Source organism: Nicotiana tomentosiformis, chromosome 5 (assembly GCF_000390325.3).
Source record: "Nicotiana tomentosiformis chromosome 5, ASM39032v3, whole genome shotgun sequence".
Lineage (NCBI taxonomy): Eukaryota > Viridiplantae > Streptophyta > Magnoliopsida > Solanales > Solanaceae > Nicotiana > Nicotiana tomentosiformis.
The window spans coordinates 49,915,358-49,940,614 of NC_090816.1; the positions used below are offsets into that span (position 1 = coordinate 49,915,358).

The 25,257-nt window shown below is 38.3% G+C and overlaps 1 protein-coding gene across 1 annotated transcript; it reads right to left on the reverse strand.

Annotated features, from left to right (window-relative positions):
• Positions 1–9,086: 9,086 nt before the first annotated feature.
• On the reverse strand, positions 9,087–24,350 carry LOC104099851 (derlin-1-like). Its single transcript, XM_009606976.4, has 7 exons — positions 24,147–24,350; positions 19,586–19,721; positions 10,926–10,999; positions 10,550–10,643; positions 10,213–10,341; positions 9,942–10,102; positions 9,087–9,645 (listed from the first exon to the last, which is right to left on the reverse strand). The coding sequence occupies exons 1-7, from the start codon at positions 24,161–24,163 to the stop codon at positions 9,420–9,422; spliced, it is 837 nt and encodes a 278-aa protein (XP_009605271.2). The 5' UTR covers positions 24,164–24,350; the 3' UTR covers positions 9,087–9,419.
• Between the last annotated feature and the right edge of the window lie 907 nt (positions 24,351–25,257).

The following is a 25,257-nucleotide window of genomic DNA, read 5'->3' on the forward strand; positions in this document are numbered from 1 at the left end:
TTGGCTTGGTTGTGCATAACTTGGATGCAGATTTGAGTGCAAAGGTTGATACGTGTAACGCCCAATAATTTCTTGCACATAAAATTGACAATTTTGGCTTGGATGTGCATAACTTGGATGCAGATTTGAGTGCAAAGGTTGATGCATGTAACGCCCAATAATTTAATGAAGAGTTATGTGAAGCTGAAAAAAATCTTCTAGACCAAATTGAGGAGCTAAAACAAGAATACCAATCATTAGACCATGTTTTTCTTGATGATGCCATTGTTAAGAAGAGTGCTCTAGAGTCATATGAGGGAATAGATAATATTAATTTGGGAGACTTGACTATATGTATATACGGGGATGTAAATAGTAGTACAATTCATGAGTTAGGGCGCATTAGACCTCACTCCAATTATTTTTCCACATTGTGTTTAGATAGTGAGATAGTAATCGAGTCATCTGAACCTATGGGGGAGTCAAAGAGTGAGGATGAGTGTGCCTATATTTTTGAATTTGATGTGCCGAAAAACAAAAATTACATTCCTCATCTAAAGGCCGAGAAGTGCAGAGTGAAAAATTTATTACTTGGCCTGATTATCTTTGTAGCCCCACCACTAGAGCATAACCGCAGACTGGATGCCATGTTAGGGGTACAATTCATAAGTTCAAGGTGGAGAAAAAAATGGTTCGAGTCGTGCCATGACGTTAAATTAGGCGTTTGTTGGGAGGCAACCCAACTTTACTACTTTCTTTTATTTTTGTTTGTTTTTGGTTTATTTTATTTTTTATTATTTTTGTAGTGTTGTTTTATTTTGTAGGATTTTGAGCATATGGAGCAAAGCCATAGAAAGTGTGCAAAAGTGATCCAGATGGTTGGAACTAAGTGTGGGGTGCCCGCACAAAGGACCATCCTTGGGAGAAGTCTTAGTACCCCATGAGCTGTTAGTGCTTCGACCTTTGGCCTTTCAGGGAATTTTTTGTCCACCCTCGTTATTTTTTTTACTTTATTTGTGCATTGGGGATACTGCACTATTTTAAGTGTGGGGCGGGAGAATTCCTTTAGATCATTAGTAGTATTATATTAATATGTTAATTTTTTATTTTTCTCAGTTTCGTATTTTTGTTTTTTATAGTAGTGTAGCATTTTAGGTGATTAATTCTAAAATTAAAAAAGAAAACAGAAAAAATCGAAAAATATTGGACTTGTCCTGATGATGGATCTCCTAGACAGTTTTCTTGAGGAATTAAAGTCTAGCAAAAAAATTAAAAAATAATAATAATAATAATACAAAAGTATGTCTTTTTATTTTTTAGGTAGTAATAATCCCCCGTGGTTTTTCTTTGTGTCTCAGTTCTTTTCCATGGGATGTAGTTTGAACCGGGTAGTAATTTTTAATTTTTTAGAGTAGATTAGAATGTAGGAAATAAATGGAGGAAGAAAGATGAATCTAGGCGCTCTTGACTTATTTGATAGTAGCATATTTAGGTTATGGCATGTATAGTACCTTCCCTATGTTTTAAAATTGGTCATGAGGCCTTTATAAAATGGATAGCATGTTTTGTGGCGCCTATGTCTCGTTTACTTGACTTATGTTCACTTTGTGCTAAATGCTTAATATCTCGTGGCTTTGTGAATACTTGCATTAGTTGAGAGTTAGAATGGGATCGTCCCTTAGTGAGTCATGTGCCATTTGTTATGAGATTTTTGTGATTGAGTCTAGAACTTACCCGGTATGTGAGTTGAAGCGAAATTTTAGGTGATGCTCGGTTTGAGAAATGATTTTAGGCTTTCTTTGATATTTTTTATCTTATTGCTTGCCATAAATAAAATTTATCCCTAATTACCCCTTTTGAGCCTATAGACTTTTATTTAGCACCCACATTACGAGCCTATACCCTTTTGTTCTTAATTGACATTGTTTTTATCCTTTTACCTCTTAAAATACTTTAATTGTAAAATGAGCGCTAAAAGAAGTAAAAAGGGACTAAGTGTGGGGTGACTTTTGAGTGGAACCAATGAAAGAAAGAAGGGTACACTTATTTTGTAAAATAATACACTACTAGCAGAAATTGAAAAAGAAAAAAAAGAAGAAAAATCTGAAGAAGAAAAAAGAGAAGGAAAAAGAATAGGTGAATAAATTATTGTTTTGTTCTTGCTAGTGGAGTATAAATTAAAGTAGTGCTTAAAGAAAGAGGGAACATTTTTAGGGGTGATATTGTTTGTGAAGTTGAAATTGGATTGAGGAAATATGCGTTTAAAGTTGATTATGTGATATGTTAAATTGTTTAGGAGGGTGAACCAATATTCCTAAATATATCCTTTCCGTCCCTTAGCCCACATTACAACCATGAAAAAGTGCTAATTAATTTTAGACTGAGTGAGCCTACATCAGTAGAGATTTACATTAAGGGCAAGTCTATGGTAACAATTGCATGCATGTGACTTCTTTATGAGAGTGAGCGGTTTTCTTTGATAGATGTGATTCTGTAAAATATATTTGAGCATTTGATTCATGGATTCAACTTACTCTCTTATTCTTGTTGTGAGGGCACATAGTTTCACGAGGGATAGATAATGTTATTAGACTTCTCTATGATGTTGGGTGTTCTCGCCATGAGTGCATTGTGACATTGAGTTGGTTTTTGAGGTTAGGATTGTTATGAGTATGTTATCTTTGTTCTGAATATTTTTGAATTATGGCATGAGTAAAGGGAAGTGTATGTGATTACATATACTAATGTTTAATTATTTCTATCAACCATATTCATTGGTATAGTGTGCTTCAAAAGTATTAAATATGTTAAGTGCTCAAAGATAGTGTAAAGTGTTGGTTGACTCGAGGACGAGCAACGTTTAAGTGGGGTAGTGATGTTGGGCATATTTTCATATGTTTCGATATTAATTTACTCGCATTTTTATCGCTTTTTGGTTATATTTGATATTGAATACGCCCAACTCAGTTTGATTATAGAGTTTTATACTTATTTGGGTGTTAATGGATAATGCAGGTACATTGGAGATGGATTTTGAACAAAATGACGAATTTGGAGTATATGGTGAATTAATATTAAAAGGAGTCTTTATGTTGAAGACCAAAATCATTCAATGCGGAGGAAACCAAGTGAAATAAAGAATGAACGTATTTTGATGGGATCTTGGATGATGTAACGTAGACTTGATTATGTGGCATTAGAGTTTAGTTGAGATATTCCAATTAAATTGAAGCAGCAAACTAAATAAGACATTAGAAAAGAAAGATTAGGCAAAAGACACTTTGGAGGAAAGTAAATTGGCAACGGAGATTGAAATTGCAAAAAGCTTTCGGTTTGTCTAGCGCTAGCCCGGACGCTCGAAGCGGGGACTTGTCCTATTTCGCCCAAGACTTGGTTATTTCGGCCCGACACGACCCCCAACTCGTATAAAAGGGGTCATAAACTTATTTTGGAGGGAGGGAACGTTTTTAGAGTAACTTTTGGACGAAGGGAAAGCACAGAGCCGTCGTGGAGGCCGGGTTTCATCTTTCTTCCATCAAACTTTGTAATTTTTATGTTTCTTTGTATGATTTGTTCTTTGGCTACCATGTCTATGTGGAGCTAAACTTCACATTCTAGGGTTGTGGTTCTTTCGTGACTATTGTTATTTGGATATTGATTTTGGTTTCTTGATTATCATATTGGTTTATTTATTCAATCTTGCGCTTAATTATTTGATTGCTTGATCACCAATTGAATACTACTTACAAATCTAGGGTTGAACTCGAAAGTGGGAATTATAGATTCCATATAGGATTGAGTAGAGCAAGTTCTTGAACCTGGGCATCAGGGAATGGATTCGCGGTTAGGCTAGATATATACCTAATTGTCTTGCTTGGTTGATGTATAGAAATTATAAATGAGTTCTTGTTGATTCTAACTCCATAGAAATATAGGCATTAGTTTAGCTTGAATAGGCGAGTAAGAGTTCAACAAATTCTTATGAGCAATATTAACCATGTCAACCAATAAGCTAGATAAATTAGTTAGTCAATTTAATTGAAGAATACAATAGGAATGTTAGATAATACAATAGGAATGTTAGATAGCCCATAACCCTAGATCGTTTTTATCACATTGATAACATAAAAATCTACTCTTCCTTTGTTCAGAGTTCCTTATTTGTTTTCTTTTTATTTTAATTAGATTAGAGTCATATACTTCTAGGTTTAATTCTTATTTAGACAATTAGGATAGTCTAATTTAGTTAATAGTTAATCATAAGTCCTCATGGGTTCGACATCCGACCTTTAGTCACTTTATTACTTGACGATCGCATATACTTGTGTGTGCAGTTGATTGTTGTGTTGTGATTGAGATGTGCATACAGTGGCATAAGAGTGGTGTGTATACTGATGCGCATGCGGCGAGATAAGGGGGCTTATGCGTGTGTTGCTAGTAAGGGAAAATACTTCATTGTGATGCATACGCAGCAAGATAAAGGGGCTAAAGCGCGTGAAGCTATTTCGGAAAAATATTTTAAATTGTGAAGCTCACGCGGCGTCATAAGGGTGAATTGTGACTTGTGATTTGTGATTATGAGGTGCGGTACCACGGGGTAATTCTTGTTGTTATTCTTATGATTGGTACGGCTTTATGAGTTGAACTTTTCAATGTTTCCTTAATTGTTTTCTCTTTGTGTATTACTTGCCGTGTTATTACAAGTTTACTTTTTGTTGTCATTTATTGATTTTATTTTCCGTTGTTAGCTATATATTGATATTATGTAAGTGTTATGTCTAGTGAGTGTCTTGACTTGAACCTCATCACTACTCCACCGAGGTTAGTCTTGATACTTACTGGTATTGTTTATGGTGTACTTATATTACTCTTCTGCATATTTTGTGTAGATCTGGGTACCTAGGACCGTGTTGGACGCTAGTGAGTTGATTTAGATATTGCGAAGACTTCAAGGTATACCTGCATGATGCTCGCAGGCCTCGAAGTCACCTTCTAGTGATAATTTGCTACTGTTTATTTTATTTCCAAACAGTGTTGTATTTGAGATTGCTAGTGAACTCGCAATAGAGCTTATGACTCCATACTGCCGATTTTGGGGATGTATGACTATTGTTCTTTTTCAGTTATGTTATGCCATTTACTAGTTTAAGTGGTTTAATTCTGTTGATCTCGTCATGTGTAAGCTTACTTAGTCTTAGAGAATAGGTGTCATCACGATCCTCAATATGGGATTTTGGGTCGTGACAAGTTGGTATCAGAACTCTAGGTTCATAGGAACTACGAGTCATAAGAAAATTTAATAGAGTCTTGCGGATTGGTACGTAGACGTCTGTATTATCTTCGAGAGGCTATGGAACTATTAGGAAATTTCACTTCTTTCATTCCTTATCGTGCAGATTTATTGATTTCGGAATTTGAGCTTTGTCTTTATATTCTCTCACAGATGGTGAGAATACGAGATTCAGTTATTGACAATGCTTCCCCCAGTGCCGGTGTTGCTAAAGGCCGGGGCAGAGGTCGAGGCAGAGGCCGAGGAGGGTCACGTGCTAAAGCTAGAGCACTTGCGAGAGCAGCATCTGAGGAGCTACCAGTAGCTCCGATTGGGGAGCAGGCACCTGAGACGCATGTTACTACCCCTAGACTTCAAGAGACTTTGGCGCATTTTCTGAGCTTGTTCGATACTTTGGCTTAGGCAGGATTGATCCCAGTTGCACCAGCTACTTCTCAAACTGGAGGAGGAGCTCAAACTCCCGCCGCACGTACTCTAGAGTAGCGGGGTCATGTTGATTAGGCTCCCGGTGATATACTGGTACAACCCGTGATAGCGGTTCAGCCTGAGGTCAGGCCAGTGTCATCAGAGGAGGAGCAAAAGCGGTTAGAGAGGCTCAAGAGGTATTTTCCTCCAACTTTCAGTGACGTAGTTTCTGAGGATGCACAGGGCTTTCTATACCAGTGCCATCGTATTCTCCGCACTATTGGCATTGTGGAGTTGAGCGGGGTCGACTTTACTACTTTTCAGCTGATGGGGTCGGCATATAGGTAGTGGCAAGCTTATGATGAGAGTAGGCCAGTTGATGCAGCACCTCTCACTTCGGCTCAATTTTCTGATCTATTTTTGAGGGAGTGTGTTCCACAAACCCTCAGGGATGCATTGCGCACAGAGTTCGAGCAGTTGCATCAGGGGACTATGACTGTGTCCGAGTATGCCATGAGGTTTAGTAAGCTATATCGTCATGCACCCACTTTGGTTTCTACAGTCAGAGATCGAGTCCGCAGATTTATCGAGGGGCTCAGTTATGGTCTCAGATTCAAGATAGCACAGGAGCTGGAGACTGATACTCCATTTCAGAAGGTTGTGGAGATCGCTCGCAGGTTGGAGATATGCGTGGCCAGAAGAGGGAGGATAGAAAGGCCAAGAGGCCTCGAAATTTTGGAGGGTTTAGTGGTACCCTCTCAACAGTATCAGCTCGTCACGACAGAGGTTTCATCAATCGACTAGTACAATCTGCACTTCAGGTCACTCGCAATGTTCCATCTATTCAGGGACCTCAGAGTACTCACTTTGGTCAGCCATCTTCAGTGCACCTCCTGTAGGGGGGCCTACATCGATCATTCTAGCCGTCTGGATCAGACTCAGTTCCAGCAGTCGCGCCCTCAGAGAGGTTATTTTGAGTGTGGTGATACCAGGCATATGGTGAGAGATTGTCCTAGACATCGGAGGGGTGGACCTCCACAGGGTACTCAGGCTATAGTTTCTACTCCAGTTACTGCTACACCTGCACAGCCGTCTAGAGGTGGAGGACAGGACGGTATAGATTGTCTTAGAGGGGGAGGCCAAGCCTGTTGTTATGCTTTTCCGGGTAGGACTGAGAGTGTTGCATCAGATGTTATCATCACAGGTATTGTTCTGGTATGTCATAGGGATGCACCAGTTTTATTTGATCCGGGCTCCACTTATTCGTATGTGTCATCTTACTTTGCTTCATATTTGGATATGTCTCATGATTCTTTGAGTACCCCTGCTTATGTGTATATGCCTCTTAGGGATTCTATTATGGTAGATTGTGTTTATCGATCGTGTTTGGTCACTATCGGGGGTTATAAGACTAGGATTGATCTTCTACTCCTCAGTATGGTGGACTTTGATTTTATTTTGGGCATGGACTGATTGTCGCCATATCACGCTATTCTTTATTGTCACGCCAAGACTGTGACGTTGGCCATGTCAGGGTTGCCGCGGTTGGAGTGGAGAGGTTTGTTGGTCCATGTTCCTAGTAAGGTAGTGTCTTTCCTGAAGGCACAGCGGATGGTTCAGAAGAGGTGCTTGTCATACTTAGCCTTGGTGAGGGATATTAGTGATGATACTCCTACCATTGAGTCAGTTTCGGTAATGAGAAATGTTCTAGATGTATTTCTAGCAGACCTACCCGATAGGAATATTGATTTTGGTACCCGATAGGAATATTGATTTTGGTATCGACTTGGTGCCGAGCACTCAACCCATCTCTATTCCATCATATCTCATGGCACTAGTTGAGCCGAAGGAATTAAAGGAACAGCTTCAGGAATTGCTTGATAAAGGTTTCATCAGACCGAGTGTCTCACCTCGGGGTGCTCCAGTTCTATTTGTGAAGAAGAAAGACGTCTCTATGAGGATGTGTATTGACTACAAGCAGCTGAACAAGGTAATAGTCAAGAACAAGTACCCACTAACGCGTATTGATGACTTGTTTGATTAGCTTCAGGTTGCTAGGGTATTCTCGAAGATTGACTTGAGATCGGGGTACAATCACTTGAAGATTCGGGCTTCAAATGTTCCGAAGACGTCTTTCAGGACCTGTTATGGTCACTTTGAGTTTCAGGTGGTGTCTTTCGGGCTGACCAATAACTCAGCACCATTTATGCACTTGATGAACATCGTGTTCCATCCATATCTTGATTCCTTCGTCATTGTGCTCATTGGTGATATATTGGTGTATTCTCGTAGCCGGGAGGATCGTGAGCAGCACTTGAGGATCGTGCTCCAGACTTTGAGGGAGAAGAAGTTATATGCTAAATTCTCCAAGTGTGTGTTTTGGCTTGATTCGGTGGCATTTTTGGGCCATGTGATGTCCAGCGAGGGGATTAAGGTGGATCCGAAGAAGATTGAGGCAATTCAGAGTTGGCCCGAGCCTTCTACCGCTACTGAGATCCGAAATTTTCTAGGATTGGTGGGATATTATCGTCGTTTCGTGGAGGGTTTTTCATCCATCGCAGCTCTTTTGACTAGATTGACTCAGAAGGGTGCCCCAGTCATGTGGTTTGACGAGTGTGAGGAGAGCTTTCAGAAGCTCAAGACTGCCTTAACTACAGCTCCAGTTCTGGTTTTGCCTTCAGCATCGGGTTCTTATACAGCCTATTATAATGCTTCACATGTTGGCATTGGGTGTGTGTTGATGCAGGAGGGTAGAGTGATTGCTTATGCTTCACGTCAGTCGAAACCACATGAGAAGAACTACCCGGTACACGACTTAGAGTTTGCAGCCATTGTTCATGCACTAAAAATTTGGAGGCAACGGTGTGTCATGTGAGGTGTTCACGGATCACATGAGTGTATAGCACGTATTTAAGCAAAAGGATCTGAACTTGAAGCAACGGAGGTAGTTAGAGCTACTAAAGGATTATGATATCACCATTTTTTATCATCCCGGGAAGGCCAATGTTGTGGCCAATGCTTTGAGTAGGAAGGCGGAGAGCATGAGTAGCCTTGCTTTTATTCCAGCTGGGGAGAGACCAATAGCTTTGGATGTTCAGGCTTTGGCCAATAGGCTCGTGAGGTTGGATGTTTCGGAGCTTAGCCGGGTAAGAACTAGCATTCTTATTGAGACTTGAACTCATAGGGAAGAAAATCGATTTATAGATGGAATCAAATATGCAGTATTTACAAACAAAAGTATTCGATTATTGGGGGGAAACCCAACGTGAATTTTTAGCTAAAATGGTTTTTCTGGAGATAGAGAAAGATACAAAACTCTATTATCCTTGCGTGGTTTCACGGAGGCTTTGGCCATCATTCGATTTTGGATGCTACGAGTCACAATATCTATGACTCAAGCAAAACATGAATCTAACAGCTGCTAAACTACGCAACCTTTATTCATTGTCAGCGTTCTCCGTGGAAAATCCATAGCAAATATCCAAATCAGAAAAATTTCGCCTATCAACTCTTCTTTCCCCAAATGGATTGACATAATCTGTTTCCAGTAATCCTTCCGTAAATACTTCTACCATTAGAAAGAAAAAGTTCTACACAAATCAGTTTTTCCTCAGGAAGGGGTGGGTTACAGGTGGTTATGCATTCATCTGCGTCTCAACATGCCATTGGCAGCATTACACCTTTCAACATGCAGCAACTCACTATTGACTTGAAGCTACCGGTTGAAGGTGGAAAATGCAGCAACTCACCCACCAAGGCGATATGATCTCCCTCTGAATGCTACACCAGAACTGCTATCAGGTTGCACAGTGTCAGTTGTTGCTGCACCAGAACCCCTATCAGGCTGTGCAGGATAAGCTGTTGCTCCTCCAACCCGATAATATCTCCCTCTGAAAGCTGCACCGGCATTATCAGGTTGTGCAGGAGTAGCAGTAGGTGCTCCAATCTTCCAACGCATAACCAGCTTATGTCTATGTATCACCAGTTAAAGAAATTTGCAGAAAAGAATAATTTCGTTTCCTAAATGCAGAAAAATGAGCATCTTCTTTCTTTTCGTTTTGGTTTTGTTAGGTGGAAATCGGAAACAAAAACCAAATTAGCCAGGGACAACACAGCAGCAAAATAAAATTTGATGGTGCAAGGAACATGCAATTGCAATGACCTCTCTGGTGATGCTCTGTAAAGAGATGCCTACATGGGTGATTTCAGACAGCAGTTACGAGAACATCTAGATGGTCATTGGTCAAAACTGCAATCAAAAGGATACACCCATATTGGTGTCTTCAAAAAGTTCTTCCCCGTGGCAAGTGGATGCAACACGGTTAAGAAGTAATAGAGATGTCCAGCAATGATCCCCAAGAGATCTGGCATAATTGGTGATCCGAAAATAACATCTAAACCGAGCATGGCCCACGGCAAGTAAAACGCCTGCAAGTTGGAATGGGAAGAAACATTTCACCAACGGAAAATTAAGATAAAGAGCACAAAAACCTGACAACTGAGGCTTGAAGTATCTAAACGAAAGAACAGAATCATACCTTTAGGGTCACAAGACCATAAATATTGATATTAGCGTTTGGGAATTCTCTACTCCAGATATATAAAAGCATGAAAACAATTGATATGCCCAAGAATGGGGAGCGGAAGAAGGGGATTAGCGATAAAGCCTAGGCATAGCAGGAGACAATATGTTAAACAAATGAAAAATTGGTTTGGTGCGTATCAGAGGAATGAAACATCATCTGCATTGTAAAACAAACAGTAGAGTAATAAAGATGATAGCAAGGGAAGGGTATGAGGTCACAGCTAAGAAAGACACAATAGGAGCTCATGTCTTGGGTAATTCACTCCCAAAATGTTCAGCAGTTGACATACCAACAATGTCAAAGCTCCAAATATCATCATCCACAGAAAATCTGCTGTTCGTCTTTGAAAAGGTCCACTCTCCAGTTGCACTCCATATCTTGCTCTATAACATCAAGAAGCTATAATCATAATTAATACTTGAAAAAGTAAAACAAAAATCTTTTGCATTTCCTAACTAATTGCAAGCTTTAATAGTGCCGTAGAAAATGATTCATATTAGAGAAATAAGACTTTTAAAAGAAAAAATACTGGTCAGAGGGTGTGGGCTATGTGCCGCGGACTCTCCAAAATGTTGCCGCATCCGTGTCGGATCCTCCAAAAATGATCCGACACGCACCCAACCACATTTCGGTGAGTCCGGGCAACATAGGTTGTGGGCACTTACATCATCAAGAGGCGAATCCCAAAATTAATTGAGAACTTCCCAAGAAAGAAGAAATTTGTTATCAATCTCCATACCTGAAACAAATGTAGCATCCGGTATCCTCATTAATATTGAAAATTAAACCCAAAAAGATAAATTACACGTATCTTGGTACTTACAAAACACTTTTCAGATACGTGCACTAGATATCACTTATAACAAGTGATGCAAATTTCTCATTTACAGGCTCAACATAATTTAATATGATGTAATTTAACAAAAAACATGAATCACTATTATCTTTTGTTAAGGTACATGCATGTAGCACCAGTGGGGACCAAGGATTTTTATGCGGGTTCAAAATGCGAAGAAGCAAATATACAAAGACGTCAACAAAATAAATATTTATTAATAATAAAAATTAAAATACATGATTAAAATTGCCCTCTACGAGTTTTCATTTCCTGAAACGTATAAATAATATTCTCATCAGAAAGAGTGTTAAATATTCTTTTCTAAATAAGGCACCAAACAACCGTTCATGAACTCGTCATCCGTTCGATTTCGTAATTCAGTCCGGATCAACTTCATCGCCGAAAAAATTCTCTCAACTATAGTAGTGGCAAGTGGTAAAAGCAAAGCAAATTTCACAAGGCGAAACACAAATGGATAATTCAAATACTTCTTTGACTTAACTAGCGTTTCAGAAAGATCAACAAGTTCTTGTAAATTTGAGAACCTTCCATCAACATCACAAATATCAACAATATAAGTTTCAAACTAATTCCTGAGAGTAACCATTATATTTTCATCGAAAACGTCAAGATACTATTCAACCATTCTCAATATCTTTTTTATGTCAAAACTGAAAAATAAGTCAACTGGATTTAAGAAAGGTATTTCAATGAGCAAGTTCGTTGTCACCTCAATAAAACGAACATTGAGTTCTTGAACTTGCCAATCAATAATCTTAAAAAATACATCATGTGATAGTGATGTAAAATAATATAATCAGCAACTTTACGTCGAGATCTTCCGGAGTTAATATAGAGCTCGTCAAAGTTTAATATCAAAATGTCATATTGACACAAAACGCAGACACCTTATCAATCAGTGAATCCCATTCTTCATCTCTTGGCTTCTGCAACTGTCTCTTTGCCGCTTCAACAAGTAGAACAACATTTGCAATATCATGTTCCTTTTTCTATAAGGATGTATTAAGCTCATTTGTGATCCCAAAGCATATCTCATTAGGTGTAACATGAAAGCAACCTCAAATTTTTGACAAGTTCTAAAATATCCCTTTGCCTTAGCTCTTTCTTCTAAAGACCGGGCATCAACAACTATAGTGCCAAGAACATCAACAATAGAGCCAAACATAGAAATAAAGTTCTTAAAAGATTTGTAGTGCAACCCCCAACGAGTATCGGCAGCTATAACAAGACCAAGTTCTTGATTCAAGCCCCCTACTAATTTCAAGCTCACCTATATCTAATGCCTCTTGAACTTTTTCTGCTTCTGCTTGAGATTCTCGAAGATAATCCATACATTAGGAAGAACCTCCCATTATATTCAAGACATTAAAAACCAACATTATAAGTTCTCTCACTTCAAGATACCTTTTAGACACCGCAACAAGAGTCAATTGAAGTTGATTAGCAAAACAATGAATGGAATGAGTTGATTTACTTTCTTGTTGAATCAAAGTTTTAAGGCCACTTAGATACCCTTGCAAATTGCTTGCTCTGTCATAGCACTGGCCACGTACATAAGATAAACTCAAAGAATATTGAGCAAGGTAATCAATAATTGCTTCCTTTAAACATAAAGTACTAGTATAACGAACATGAACGATCCCAATTAAATGCTCCACGACAGATCCCCATCTATCAACATATCGCAAGATAATAACCAATTGCTCTTTGCGTGATACATCACAAGATTTATTAACTACCAATGAAAAAAGTCACTATTTAGATCGCCCATAATTGCTTTAACTGTTTTAATCTTACATGCAATGATAATATCTTTTTAAATTTTATGATTAGTCAACTAATCATTATTTGGAGCCTTTTTGAACAAAAGATCATGGATTTTATCACACCTCATTGCTTACCATGAAAGAATTTAATGATGATTCATCTTCACGATATCCACGAAATGTCAATTCTTGATTCAAAGGAGTCTCACCAACTCAATTGAAGCCTTCAAGCGAATTGTGTATTCGAGCTTGGTTTGACTAGATTGCCTATCAGATGCAATTTGAATTGACTGTTTTTGTTGTAATTGATCTTAACATTTCTTTTTTGCCTGGTTATGAATACTGCTCAACCCACCAACATGCATACCTAATCTATTTTTTTGTGCACTCTTAAACTATATACTTAAAAATACATCGCTTGCCTCCACCTTAACGAATGCCTTCATCTTGAAATAAGTAACAACACAAACAATAAGCTGCATCTTCTATTACACTATGTTCTAACCAATTATGATACTGGTCAAACTATTTAGGATTGAAATGACACTTTAAAGCCCGAAAAACCTCTTTGAGGAAACTTATGATATCACGGTTAGTAAGGACCTCTTTGGAGGTATGCTCTTCTAATCTTATCACGCTCATTTGGATGATAGTCCCTAATGGGTAGTCTTTCCTTTGGATCGAGCTTTAAAGAATCGAGATAAAAAAAAAAAGCATCAAATTCCTTTACTTGAAGCCACGTAATTTTCAAGAAGACAATTCTCTAAGTTAGTAATAAATTTTAATCACATACTAATGATGGCCCCAATTCCCAAACTTGAAACAAAATACGCTGTAAAATACCCAAAATAAATTACCATCAAATTAAGTACTGAAATTCTTTTTAATTGATGAAATTGTACATGGCCAAACTAATTTTAAAAGTACAATACAATGATTAAAATCAAAGTGAAACATGACGATGTGGTTGCCGGCGAGAGAGGCGACAACCAACGAAAAGCGGCAGTGGCCAGCGGCTAATGGCAGCGGAGACGGCTCCGGACGCAATGTAACTTTGAAATTGAACCGAAGGATTCAGCCAAGAGAGAGAGACAGTGAAGGGTTGGTAATTGGAGGGTATTTGTTTGGGAATTGGGGGCTATATATAATTTTTAGATTTTAGATTCTATTAAGAAAAAAAAAGTAAAACGGTATCATATATGTAACGACCCGGCCAGTCATTTTGCTTTCTAGATCTCTGTTCCCCTATTTAAGACTTTGTATGTGCTTTTACTGTTTTATGACTTGTGGGGATGATTGGTTTGGTTTTGGAAAGGTTCGGATTAAATTCGGAACAATTAGTTCCATAGTAGTGGCCTAAGGTGGTCAAGTTTGACTTGGGTCAACACTGAGTAAACGACCTCGAAATCGGGATTTGAAAGTTCCAATAGGTTTGTATGATGATTTTGAACTTGGGCGTATGTTCGGATCGAATTTTGGGTGGACCGGGAGTGTTTCGGTGCTTATTATTGAAAGTTGACGTCTTGAAGGTTTTAGAGTTTCTAAGTTTGATTTGAAGTAGACTTTGGTGTTATCGATGTCCGTTTGGGGTTCTGAGCCTTGGAATAGGTTCGTGTTGTGATTTGTGACTTGTGCGTAAAATTTGCGTCATTCCAAGTTATCTAAGTATGATTCGTCGCGTTCTGGAAGATGTTTGAAGTTCCAAAGTTGATTCATTTGATGTTGAGGTGCGATTCTTGGTTTCGATGTTATTTTACGTGTTCCGAGACTTCGAGTAGGTCCGTAGTATATTTATGGACTTGTTGGTACATTTGGACGAGGTCCAGGGTAAATTTCGGACCACCCACAAAAAAGTTGAAGTTGGATGATATTGCTGGTTTGCTGGTGTGCTTCGCGATCGTGAAGGTAGTCCCGCGATCGCGAAGGGGGCTGGGGAGGGGTCTGAGATTTTGCTCTTCACGAACGCGAGTAGGGCCCCGCGAACGCGATGGAGGATCTGATTCCTCTTCGCGAACGCGGAGCCATCTTCGCGAACGTGAAGAAGGCTGAGGCTGAGTTGGGCTAGAAGGTTGTTGGCCTTCGCGAACGCGGCTGGGGGACCGCGAACGCGGAAGGGTGGGTGGTTGTTCAACGCGAACGCAAAGAGGATTTTGGTCAGCTGGAATAGTTTGGTCTTCGCAATCGCGAGGGACTTACCGTGATCGCGAAGAAAGAATCACCGGGCAGATCACATTTTTATTTCGGGACTTAGGTCATTTCTCTCACTTTTCACTTTGGTTTGGACAAATTTGAGAGCTCTTTTGAGGGGGATTTTCATCAAACATCACAAGGTAAGTGATTTCTACCAATTTAGAGTTAAATACATGGATTATGGGTAGATTATAACATAGAAATTGTGGAATTTTGGCATTTTTGTTGAAAAACCTAGGGTTTGGTAAAAATGGGCTTTGACCACGAAATTGATTATGGAATTGGGAATAAATTATATATTTGAGTTTGTAATGTCATGGGTAATGTTTATCTTCAAAAAAATTCCGAAATCCGGACACCTAGGCCCGGGGTTCACTTTTGTTGACTTTCCAAACGAGGTTGGGAAATTACTCTAATAGATAAACTATGAACTTTTTAGCATATATTGATTGGTTTGCACGACCTTTGGCTAGTTTCGTATTGCTCGGCATCGATTTGAGGCAAGTAGTGAGGTTGGAGAGACAAGTAGTGAGCTTTGGATCGAGGTAAGTCTCTTGCCTAATCTTGTAAGAGATTATCCTCGCAGGTATGCTAATTGTTATGTGCTACTTGTTTTGGGCGCTACGTACGCACGAGGTGACGAGAGTGTGTACGTAGCTAGATTCATGTTTATGTCCGGGTAGACTTAGAAACACATCATGCTTTAAATGTGCTATGTGAATTTATCGTGTTTGTTTGATTCCTTAAATTTATGACTGAGATTGAGACTAGAATAAAAAAATTGACCGAGTCTCTTACGTTGGAAATCGTGAAATATTTGATGAATGGTAGTTTCGTGTCTTATCAACTCGCAAATATTTTCGCGAGTGAGAGAGTTTCTCTATTGTTATGGGATCGGGTCGTTTGCCTCGATAGTGTTGTAAATTATTCTTATGGGATCGGGTTGTTCCCCTCGGCAATGTTGTAAATTACTCTTATGGGATCGGGCCTTTCGCCTCGGCAGTGTTATAAATTACTCTTATGGGATCGGGTCATTCGCCTTGGCAGTGTTGTAAATTACTCTTATGGGATCCGGTCGTTCGCCTCGGCAGTGTTGTAAATTACTCTTATGGGATCGGATCGTTCGCCTCGACGGTGTTGTAAATTACTCTTATGGGATTGGGTTGTTCGCCTCGTCAGTATTGTGAATTACTCTTATGGGATCGGGCCGTTCGCCTCGACAATATTGTGTAACACTACACCAGTGTTGTAAATAGCGAGCGCTACGTCGCTGCGATGCGAGACTGTGTCGCTTCTTTCATCTGTTGTGTTGCGATTTACATAAAGCGATCGCCTCTGCTTGTGTAGCGAGAGGCGACAGTGTGGCGAGAGGCGACTAAAGCGTCGCTTTTTTAAAAAGAAAAAAGAAAAAGGGCAAAGACTTAAGAAAAAAGGTCGCGATTAGGGCTTGACTCTCAGAAGTTTCTTTCTTCTTCAACTTCGAACAACAGAGCAGCCAAGTTTCTGAAAAAAGGTCGCGATTAGGGCTCGCGATTACTGTGCCATCGTCTTCTTCATCTGAAAGCTTCAAGTTTCTGCCAAGTGCCATCGTCTTCTTCATCAAGTTTCTGCCATCTGAAAGACCAGGTATGCTTCTCTGAGTTTCCTTTCTTTCTTCTTCTTCTTTCTTCTTTCTTCTTTCTTCTTTCTCCTTCTTCTTTCTATTTTTTTTGCTCTGTTTTTTGTCGAGAACACCAGAAACAGAGAGTCTGTTTTTGTGCTCTGTTTTTGGAGCAAAATAACAGAGGCTCTTCCCTTCCTCTTTCTTCTTCTCTTATTTTTTTTTTTTGGCTCTATTTGTCGACCAGAGGCAGAGCAGAGGCAGTAGCTCTTTCTTTTTAGGCTCTGTTTTGTTTGCTCTGTTTTTTCAATTATAGACTTAATAGTCTTATAGAGTAGAATTAATTGCATATAGAATCTATTGAGTTTTTAATTTTTGAATTGATATATTTATTCATATATTATTGTTATTGAGTTTTTAGTCATATATATATATAATATTTTATGTTTTTGTATAAATTGTCGCTTCACATCAAAAAGGCGAGCGCTTCGCTACGCGCCTCTCGCCTCAGTGAAGCGGGCCCTCGTCGCTATTTGTCGCCGCACGCTATCCAAAACACTGCACTATTCCTACGGGATCGAGCCATTCGCCCCGGCAGACTCGTGCATAATACTTGAGATTTGATGTGGTATTGGTATCGGTTGACCTTGTGCCTTCAAGGCAAGTTGTGGTATTGGTGATTTCATAATAATTCTTGTCTGGAAGTTTTATTATGTTGTTTACCTGCATCGTTGCTACTTGTTGAGTTTCATACCTGTCTACTTTATGTACTTAATTATTTTGACCACTAGTAAGTGTCAAGTAGACCCCCCGTCACTACTTCTTCGAGGTTAGACTAGATACTTACTGGGTACGCGTTGATTTACGTACTCATACTACACTCTTGCACTGATTATGCAGGTACTGAGACAGGTACTTCCGGTGGTCATACGGGCGCATAGACGTATTACACGGAGACTTAGTGGTGAGCTGTTTTCCATGCTTCGATCTAAATACGTCATTGAAAGTCCAAATACGTCATTGAAAGTCCAAATACCCCCCAAGTAGACCCCTCGTTACTACTTCTTCGAGGTTAGACTAGATACTTACTGGGTACGCGTTGATTTACGTACTCATACTTCACTCCTGCACTGATTGTGCAGGTACTGAGACAGGTACTTCCGGTGGCCATACAGGAGCATAGACGTATTACACGGAGACTTAGTGGTGAGCTGTTTTCCATGCTTCGATCTAAATACGTCATTGAAAGTCCAAATACCCCCTAAGTAGACCTCTCGTCACTACTTATTCGAGGTTAGACTAGATACTTACTGGGTACGCGTTGATTTACGTACTCATACTACACTCCTACACTGATTGTGCAGGTACTGAGACGGATACTTCCGGTAGTCATACAGGCGCATAGACGTATTACACGGAGACTTAGTGGTGAGTTGTTTTCCATGCTTCGATCTAAATACGTCATTGAAAGTCCAAATACCCCCTAAGTACCCCAAAAATCCCCAAATGAATTGGTTGGTTCATACGAGAAACAATTTGCGATCCCATATATTCAAAAATTTGAGAACTTTTGACCCATTAGTTTAAATCTCCAATTCACCTTTGGTCACACGACTCACACCAGGCACGATACATTTTATAGCATTCAGAATTTCTTTATAAAATTTAAATTGCAGTTCCAAATAAGAAATAATCATATCTCAAGCTTATCTGATATGTCATTGAAAGTCAAAATAGTCCCCCCCCCCAACCCCTCAATGAATTGGTTGGTTCATACGGGAAACAATTTGTTCTTCGACTAGGAGAACAGCTGAGAAGAGGTAGTTAACATCCATTTTGTTTGCTAATAGGATAAGTTGCACAAACATAAAGTCACCACGTTATGGCAAGAGCAAAAGCAAAAAATTTATTTTTCACCAAAAAATAAATGAACCATTAAATATTTAGCCACTAGGCAGCCTGCCTAGTGCTAAATTGCTCGGACACGGGTGCGGGTGTCCGACACGGGTGCGGATCTAGAGGTCGGATCCTTCAAGATGTTAATTCTAAGATTCGAGGATACGGATCCTAGTACGGATATGGGTGCGGGGATCCGGCTAAAAATAATTCAAGAAAATAAAAATATAAAAATATCTCTAAATTATGAGAAATTTTATGGAATACTTACGTATAACTGGTAAAGTATGGATTTGTTTTTACTCTCAAGTTGTAGATAAGTAAAGGATTGATTTTTTGGATAAGGTATGCTTTTTTCTTCAAATTTGCTCCAGTTTTGGTTATGATTTCGGGAATCAAATTGTATCTCGTCTTCAATTTCTCCGTCTGTCGTGGTCTAAGTACCCAAAATTATTTGATCAAAATCGGTACGGATCCCATACCCACACCCATACTAGTGTCGTGTCGACACGGGTGCGGCACCTAAACTACCGTGTCGGAGCAACTTAGGCCTAGTGGTATATTTGCTAAAAAAAAAAACATTTAAGATTGACATGAACTAATATCATTGAGAGGAAGCCAGAGGAGTTGTATTTAAGGTGCTTCCCAGTCCCAACTTCAGCGAAAGCCATGTGTGAGTGATAAAAAAGCAAGCTAGCTCCCAAGTATAAGAACACCAGAGATGCTTGTATATCTACATCTATTGCAAGATCCATTGCGCAATTATCCTATGTTAAAAACTATAACCATCAAATGATTACTGAAAAGAACAATAACAGGAACTAACATAACAATTTAGATATCTCAAAGTCATACACTAAGCATGAGAATATAAGAATTCAGCCATTGGAACTAGAGAATGTTTCAAACTAAATAAGCTTGTCACAGGCCTCGTAGGTATGATATATTATGGTGTCTGGTTAGCATCGTAAAGATGCTGATATCCGAAGTATAATTAAATAAAAGGATATTTACCTGAAAATGGGAGAATACTAGCTCATACAATAATGCAATATCAACAAGATCAAACAGTCCCAATTGACATGCAGTTGTCAAAACTAGACAAGCAGTCCCGTAAGCCTTGCTTACAGGTGGAAGTGATTTATAGAACCTGTGATGAGAAAACAATTAGGTCATTCAGTGAATACTTGATAGAGAAAACATAAAGTATAAAGCAGATAGCATTCATACCAATGACCAGAATATGAGATTAAAAATGACCTAATGGCATAAAATAAGGAAAGCAAAAGATAGCAAATCTTAAGACCAGAGATTATAGGAAGGAGGGACAGCAATCCACAGTTCTCACATATAGTCTGACATGTCAAATCAGTAGACACATACATTCAAACTTTTCCTTTTCTTTGGAAATGATAGAAGGATTAGATTCTAAAGGATGACTCGCTTGGGACACATGCCGCAGAAAAAATCTCAGATTAGCAACTTCACAGCACAACGTGAAGTCTCCAAATGCTTAACAAGAAGCAGCAACAGAACCAGTTGGGAGTTGAGAGCTCAGATTTAGGAGGGGAATAATAACCCCATTACCAATAAAACTTAACTGACAGCGAAGACAATTACAAGAGGTATACTCTATCAGGTACAATAACTCTAAGGTCATGGTGAAGTCATGTTACAATCACCTCTCTAGTAGTATAGAAATGGTCAACAGATTGCCCGTAACATGGAGAACGAAATACCAATAAAAGTGGCCTGTTTTTCACGACAGAAGAACAAGAGGTTTGCCTCATGCAACTTTTCCTTTTTAATAAGTCAGGCAAGATAATTTACAAAACGGGCAGAATAGGACAATAGATGGTACATGCGCAAAAAGGCGCTGTCATCTTCACATTCATTATTCAGAGGTGACTGGAAATCTAGGAACTATATCTTAAACTGTTTGGCTTAAGCAGTGAGATGCTCTACACTGTCAAAGATGCCTTAGCAAGATGGATCAGATGGAAGAGAAAGGAACTAACTAAAAACATGTGGATCTCAATCCTAACATGCATTTTGTTGTCAGTCGAATGCGAGAAGTTTTAAGGAAAATCAGTTTCACGTCATATTCTGAAATACAGATAATCAAGCTCAACTCATTGATGAAGATGGAGATAATTAGCCTTCAATAAAGACGGCACAGCACGTGGTTATGAAACACTTTTTTTTTATAAAGTATCAAATACTTAAATTTTATGAGATACTAGTTATCCAAGTCATGCTCTGCCCCAAAAGAAAGCAGCAGTAGTCATTTCCAATAATTTAGTCTTTCAAGAAATATTTCAGCTTCGCTAGTTAAATGTTTTTTGTGTTTGATTTTCCTCATTTAAGGGAATAAAGAAATTGCTAAAGTTTCAATCAAAATTGAGTCACCAAGTCAAAAAAAAAAAAGAAGATTGGGCAAAAATCTTTTGTTTTAAAAAATAAAATAGGCAACAAAAGTTAACAAAAAGTGCTAAGTGTAAGGGGTAAGGCTGGGGAGATTAGATTCTTAAAGATACAGACACAAGAGACAGGAGTCACTGGTTGGTGAAGGGGGAGTGAGGAGGAGGAAAAATCTAAGTGTGTGGGACTAAGTTGCTCGGACTCGGGCGTGGGTATCCGATACGGGCACGGATCCGAGTGTCGGATTCGGCAAAATCTAAATTTAAGATTCGGAGGTGCGGATCCAGGTATGGATACGGGTGCAGTGATTCGGCTAAGAAAATTCAAAATTATTAAAATAAATAAATATAAAGCGAAAAAGAAAGCCATTCAAGGCCTTCCACCAATTCTCCATCTATATCGCAGCTATTGTCTGCCAGAAGTCCGAACTCAAAACACGACCCCTTGAATTCTTGATTTTTCTGAAACACAAAGCAACAAATATGAGACAGAAGTACTACAATATTGAAGGCTTGCCATTTCTCATGTCTTAAATCTGTTTTATTTTTAATTTTTAGAAATCAAATCTCAATTTTCCACCAAATTTGTCGATGGAGTCAGGTCAAAGTATCCGAAGTTACGCACCCGCACCCGTACCGTGTTGAGACGGGTGCGGCACCAAAAACGAAGAGTCCGCGCAACTTAGGTGTGGGATAAGGAGATGACAAGCAACAACCAGTAGTTTTTCAGCAATGACATCACAATCTCCTCTTCTCTACCAGTGGAACTAGTTATAGGGTAGATATAGACAGAAAAAGGGTACAGGTTTTGCAGAAGGCTAATCTCTTCCCCTAACTGCATTTGACACATGAAGTTTCCATGAAACTAATACCTAACACCATTCTTACCACTTTCGACCTTCTTCTACAATCAAGCATAAATGATAGATACGACAAGATAAAGGTATAGCCTTCACGATAATTTCAGGTATCTTAATATTAAAGCCAAGCTAATATCTAGTTTGATTTGAACTGTCGAGTGAGGACACCAACATTGTCTTCTCATTTGCATCACACTCAATATTCTTCATCCTGATTACTATAGTTCAAAACTTCGGTCATTCTCTCAGTGAAGCTTCACAAAAGCTACTCTTGAGACGGATGGGAAGTGTTGAGGCCCATGCATGCGTAGGGTGAGTTGAGATATTCTCTCAAAGATTGAGCACAATGCAGTAGCCGAGCTACTGTTGGGGATGTAAGAGTGTGCCAAAGCAAGCTTCGGCGGGAGGACTTCTTAAATGATAAGTTAGAGCAAAGATGGAGACAGCCACTATACAACTGAATGTCTAGTGGAGTCCTTGGGTTGAATTATGCAGTTGGTACCGAAAGGTAATTCAGAGTGCAAAGGTGGTGGAGTGTAGGCTCAGCTCCAGGTCAAAAAATTCCTTGATGACACAAAATTCCCATGAAGCAAGAGAATCAAGTAAGAGCTAGCCAAGGTGATACCACTTGATAAGATCATTTATTGTTTTTACATGATTGGCATGAAAATTGATTAGTCAATTTTGTTCAACATGTAGCAAGTCTACTATGTTAGAAAATACAAGCCAAGGTGGAGATTTGTTAAGAAGTCTTAATTTTCAAGAAATTAGCAACGGTTGATTTTTTTTCTATGGTCCTAGATACTCGATGCTTGAATTTTAGGTTCAAACATCAAGGTCGAAACAATCCAATGCTTGATTCAAGCATTTTGAATGGAAGATTAACCTTTGACAAGTTTGAATGGTTAGAAGGCCTAGAATCTTCAAATGGCGGGTGCAAAGTACTGACAATGAGCCTATGAATTGACGCACCCTTTTCTCGTTTTTAAGGCATAGAAGGAACACAAAGAGAATTATATGTGAGAGGTAGGGAGAATTACTTCCTCATACTGAATTGTGAAGTAGATTGAAAGAGATGTAAGACAACATTAGAGAATAAAATATTGTGATAGACTTGCATCAAACTCATTGTAGAGTGCATTTGTAAGGTATTCATTTAGATGTTTTTTGAGTAAATAAGAGTGTTATCTGTATTTTGTATACAACCTTTTTAGTTTTTATTACGATCCATTCCATCCTCCTCACATGTGGACGTAAGCATAATCAGGCTAGCACATAATTTTTGTTATCACCTATATTCTTTCCATCCAATTTAAGGTATGCCATTGTTCTGCTCATATCAAATGTACGCTTTGATACTTCCCATGGCGTAATAAAAGGGGGAATCTTCCCTTCCAAACAACGGGGTAACTCAATGGAGCAACCTATTAAAAACCATGAAATTGCAGAAATGCATTATCATTATTAGCATCAAATGGTCCATGTGTCGCACTTATGCATTTCTATTATGTCGTGACCTCTATAAGACAAAGTTTCAGCCATTTACTGCTTTCTCTCTCAAAATCCAACAATTTATGGTTCTTAACATTGGTAACTCCTTCTATCCCAATTTATGTGATGCACCTTCCTTTTCTAGTCTATCCTAATACCTTTCTATATTTAGAAATAATTCATTATTAAACTTCTTATTTTAACCTTAATGAGATAGTTATAGTCACAAATATTTATTGTTTGTTTTAGACACAAAGTTTCAAAGGTCGGTCTTTTTTTCTTAAACTCCTGCACAATCTAAACAACGTAATATAAAATGGGGTGCCCAAGAGTGTGGCCTAGCTGGTGAGAACCATGGGGTCTCAAGTTAAAATCTTAATGGAGGCAAAAATACTAGGTGATTTCTTTCTATTGTCCAAGTCTTTCTGGACAGAGTTACCTGGTAGGTGGGAGGTGAAACTAGCTGAGGTGGGCCGACACCACAGTTATAAAAAAAAAAACATCATATAAAATGGGAGGCATGGAGTATTAAGAAGAAGCAAGCAACCTATCCACCCAAAATATTAAAGCCATCACACTGATGGCAAAATATTAATTGAGGATCGAAATTACTTTGGGGGATCCTCAATCCAATTGACGCACTGAAAAGCCCTAAAAGTTGAATTATAGAACATAAAATTGAGAGTATTTTCATTAAAAAAAATAGAATTTAAAATCAGATTACACACAAAGTGTGTGAAATGATGAATGTGTATATATAGCTCCATGGAGAGAGAGGGAGAGAGAAGAAAAAGGGAGACTTACTCAGCAGGAGATGACATTGCGAATTCAGAAACCGAAATTACAAGCTTGCGAATGAGAAGTTAGTTGTTCGGTGAGAAAAGATTTTTCCAATGTAGCTGTAGAGGAGGAGAAAATGAAATTGGTAATAAGGTCGCCCCTAATTGAAACTTCTAGATCATTCTTTGAAGGTCATGCGATCCGTTTTCCAGAGTGGATTGTTTTGGTCAGAAATGCCCTTAACGTATTAAAAATGGCTTAAAAATGCCCTCCTTCCACCTATGGGTTCAAATTTACCCTTTATTTTATTTTTAGGCTTAAAAATACCCCTCTCTTAACGGAAAGATGACATGGCATTAATGAGCATTTTAACATTAAGGGCAAATTTGAACCCATAAGTGGAAGGAGAGCATATTTTAGCTATTTTTAATACGTTAAGGGCATTTCTGACCCTTTTCCGTTTTAATTAAACATGTAGCATTTATTTAGTCTGGAAAATAGTGAATTTATTTTTTACTAAAAACTGAAAAAAAACGACTTTAAAAAAAATTGAAAAATATTTTTTAAAACAATATTTTTGTAAAAACTGGAAAAAAAAAATTGAAAAGCAATTTTCTAAAGCAATGTTTTTGTAAAAGCTGAAAAAAAAATATTTCCTCTTCTTCTTCCTTCCTTGTTTGTCCATATGCTTTCTGAGTTCATTTTTTATATATTTTAGTTCTTCTAATGAGTTAGTACATCAAAACTGAAATATTTTCGTTTTTTTCAGTTTTTAGTAAAAATAAATTCACTTTTTTCTAGACTAAATAAATATTACATGTTTAATTAAAATGCCATTTTTCCAGAACTCAAAAAGCCAATCTATTCCTAAATAAATGCTACATATTTTACTAAATAAATGCTACATTTTCCGAGACTAGTAAATTATTTTTTACTAAAAACTGAGAAAAAAACAAAAATAGTTCATTTTTTATATACTAACTCATTAGAAGAACTAAAATATATAAAAAAAAATGAACTCAGAAAGCATATGGACAAACAAGGAAGGAAGAAGAAGAGGAAATATTTTTTTTCAGCTTTTACAAAAATATTGCTTTAGAAAATTGCTTTTCAATTTTTTTTTAGTTTTTACAAA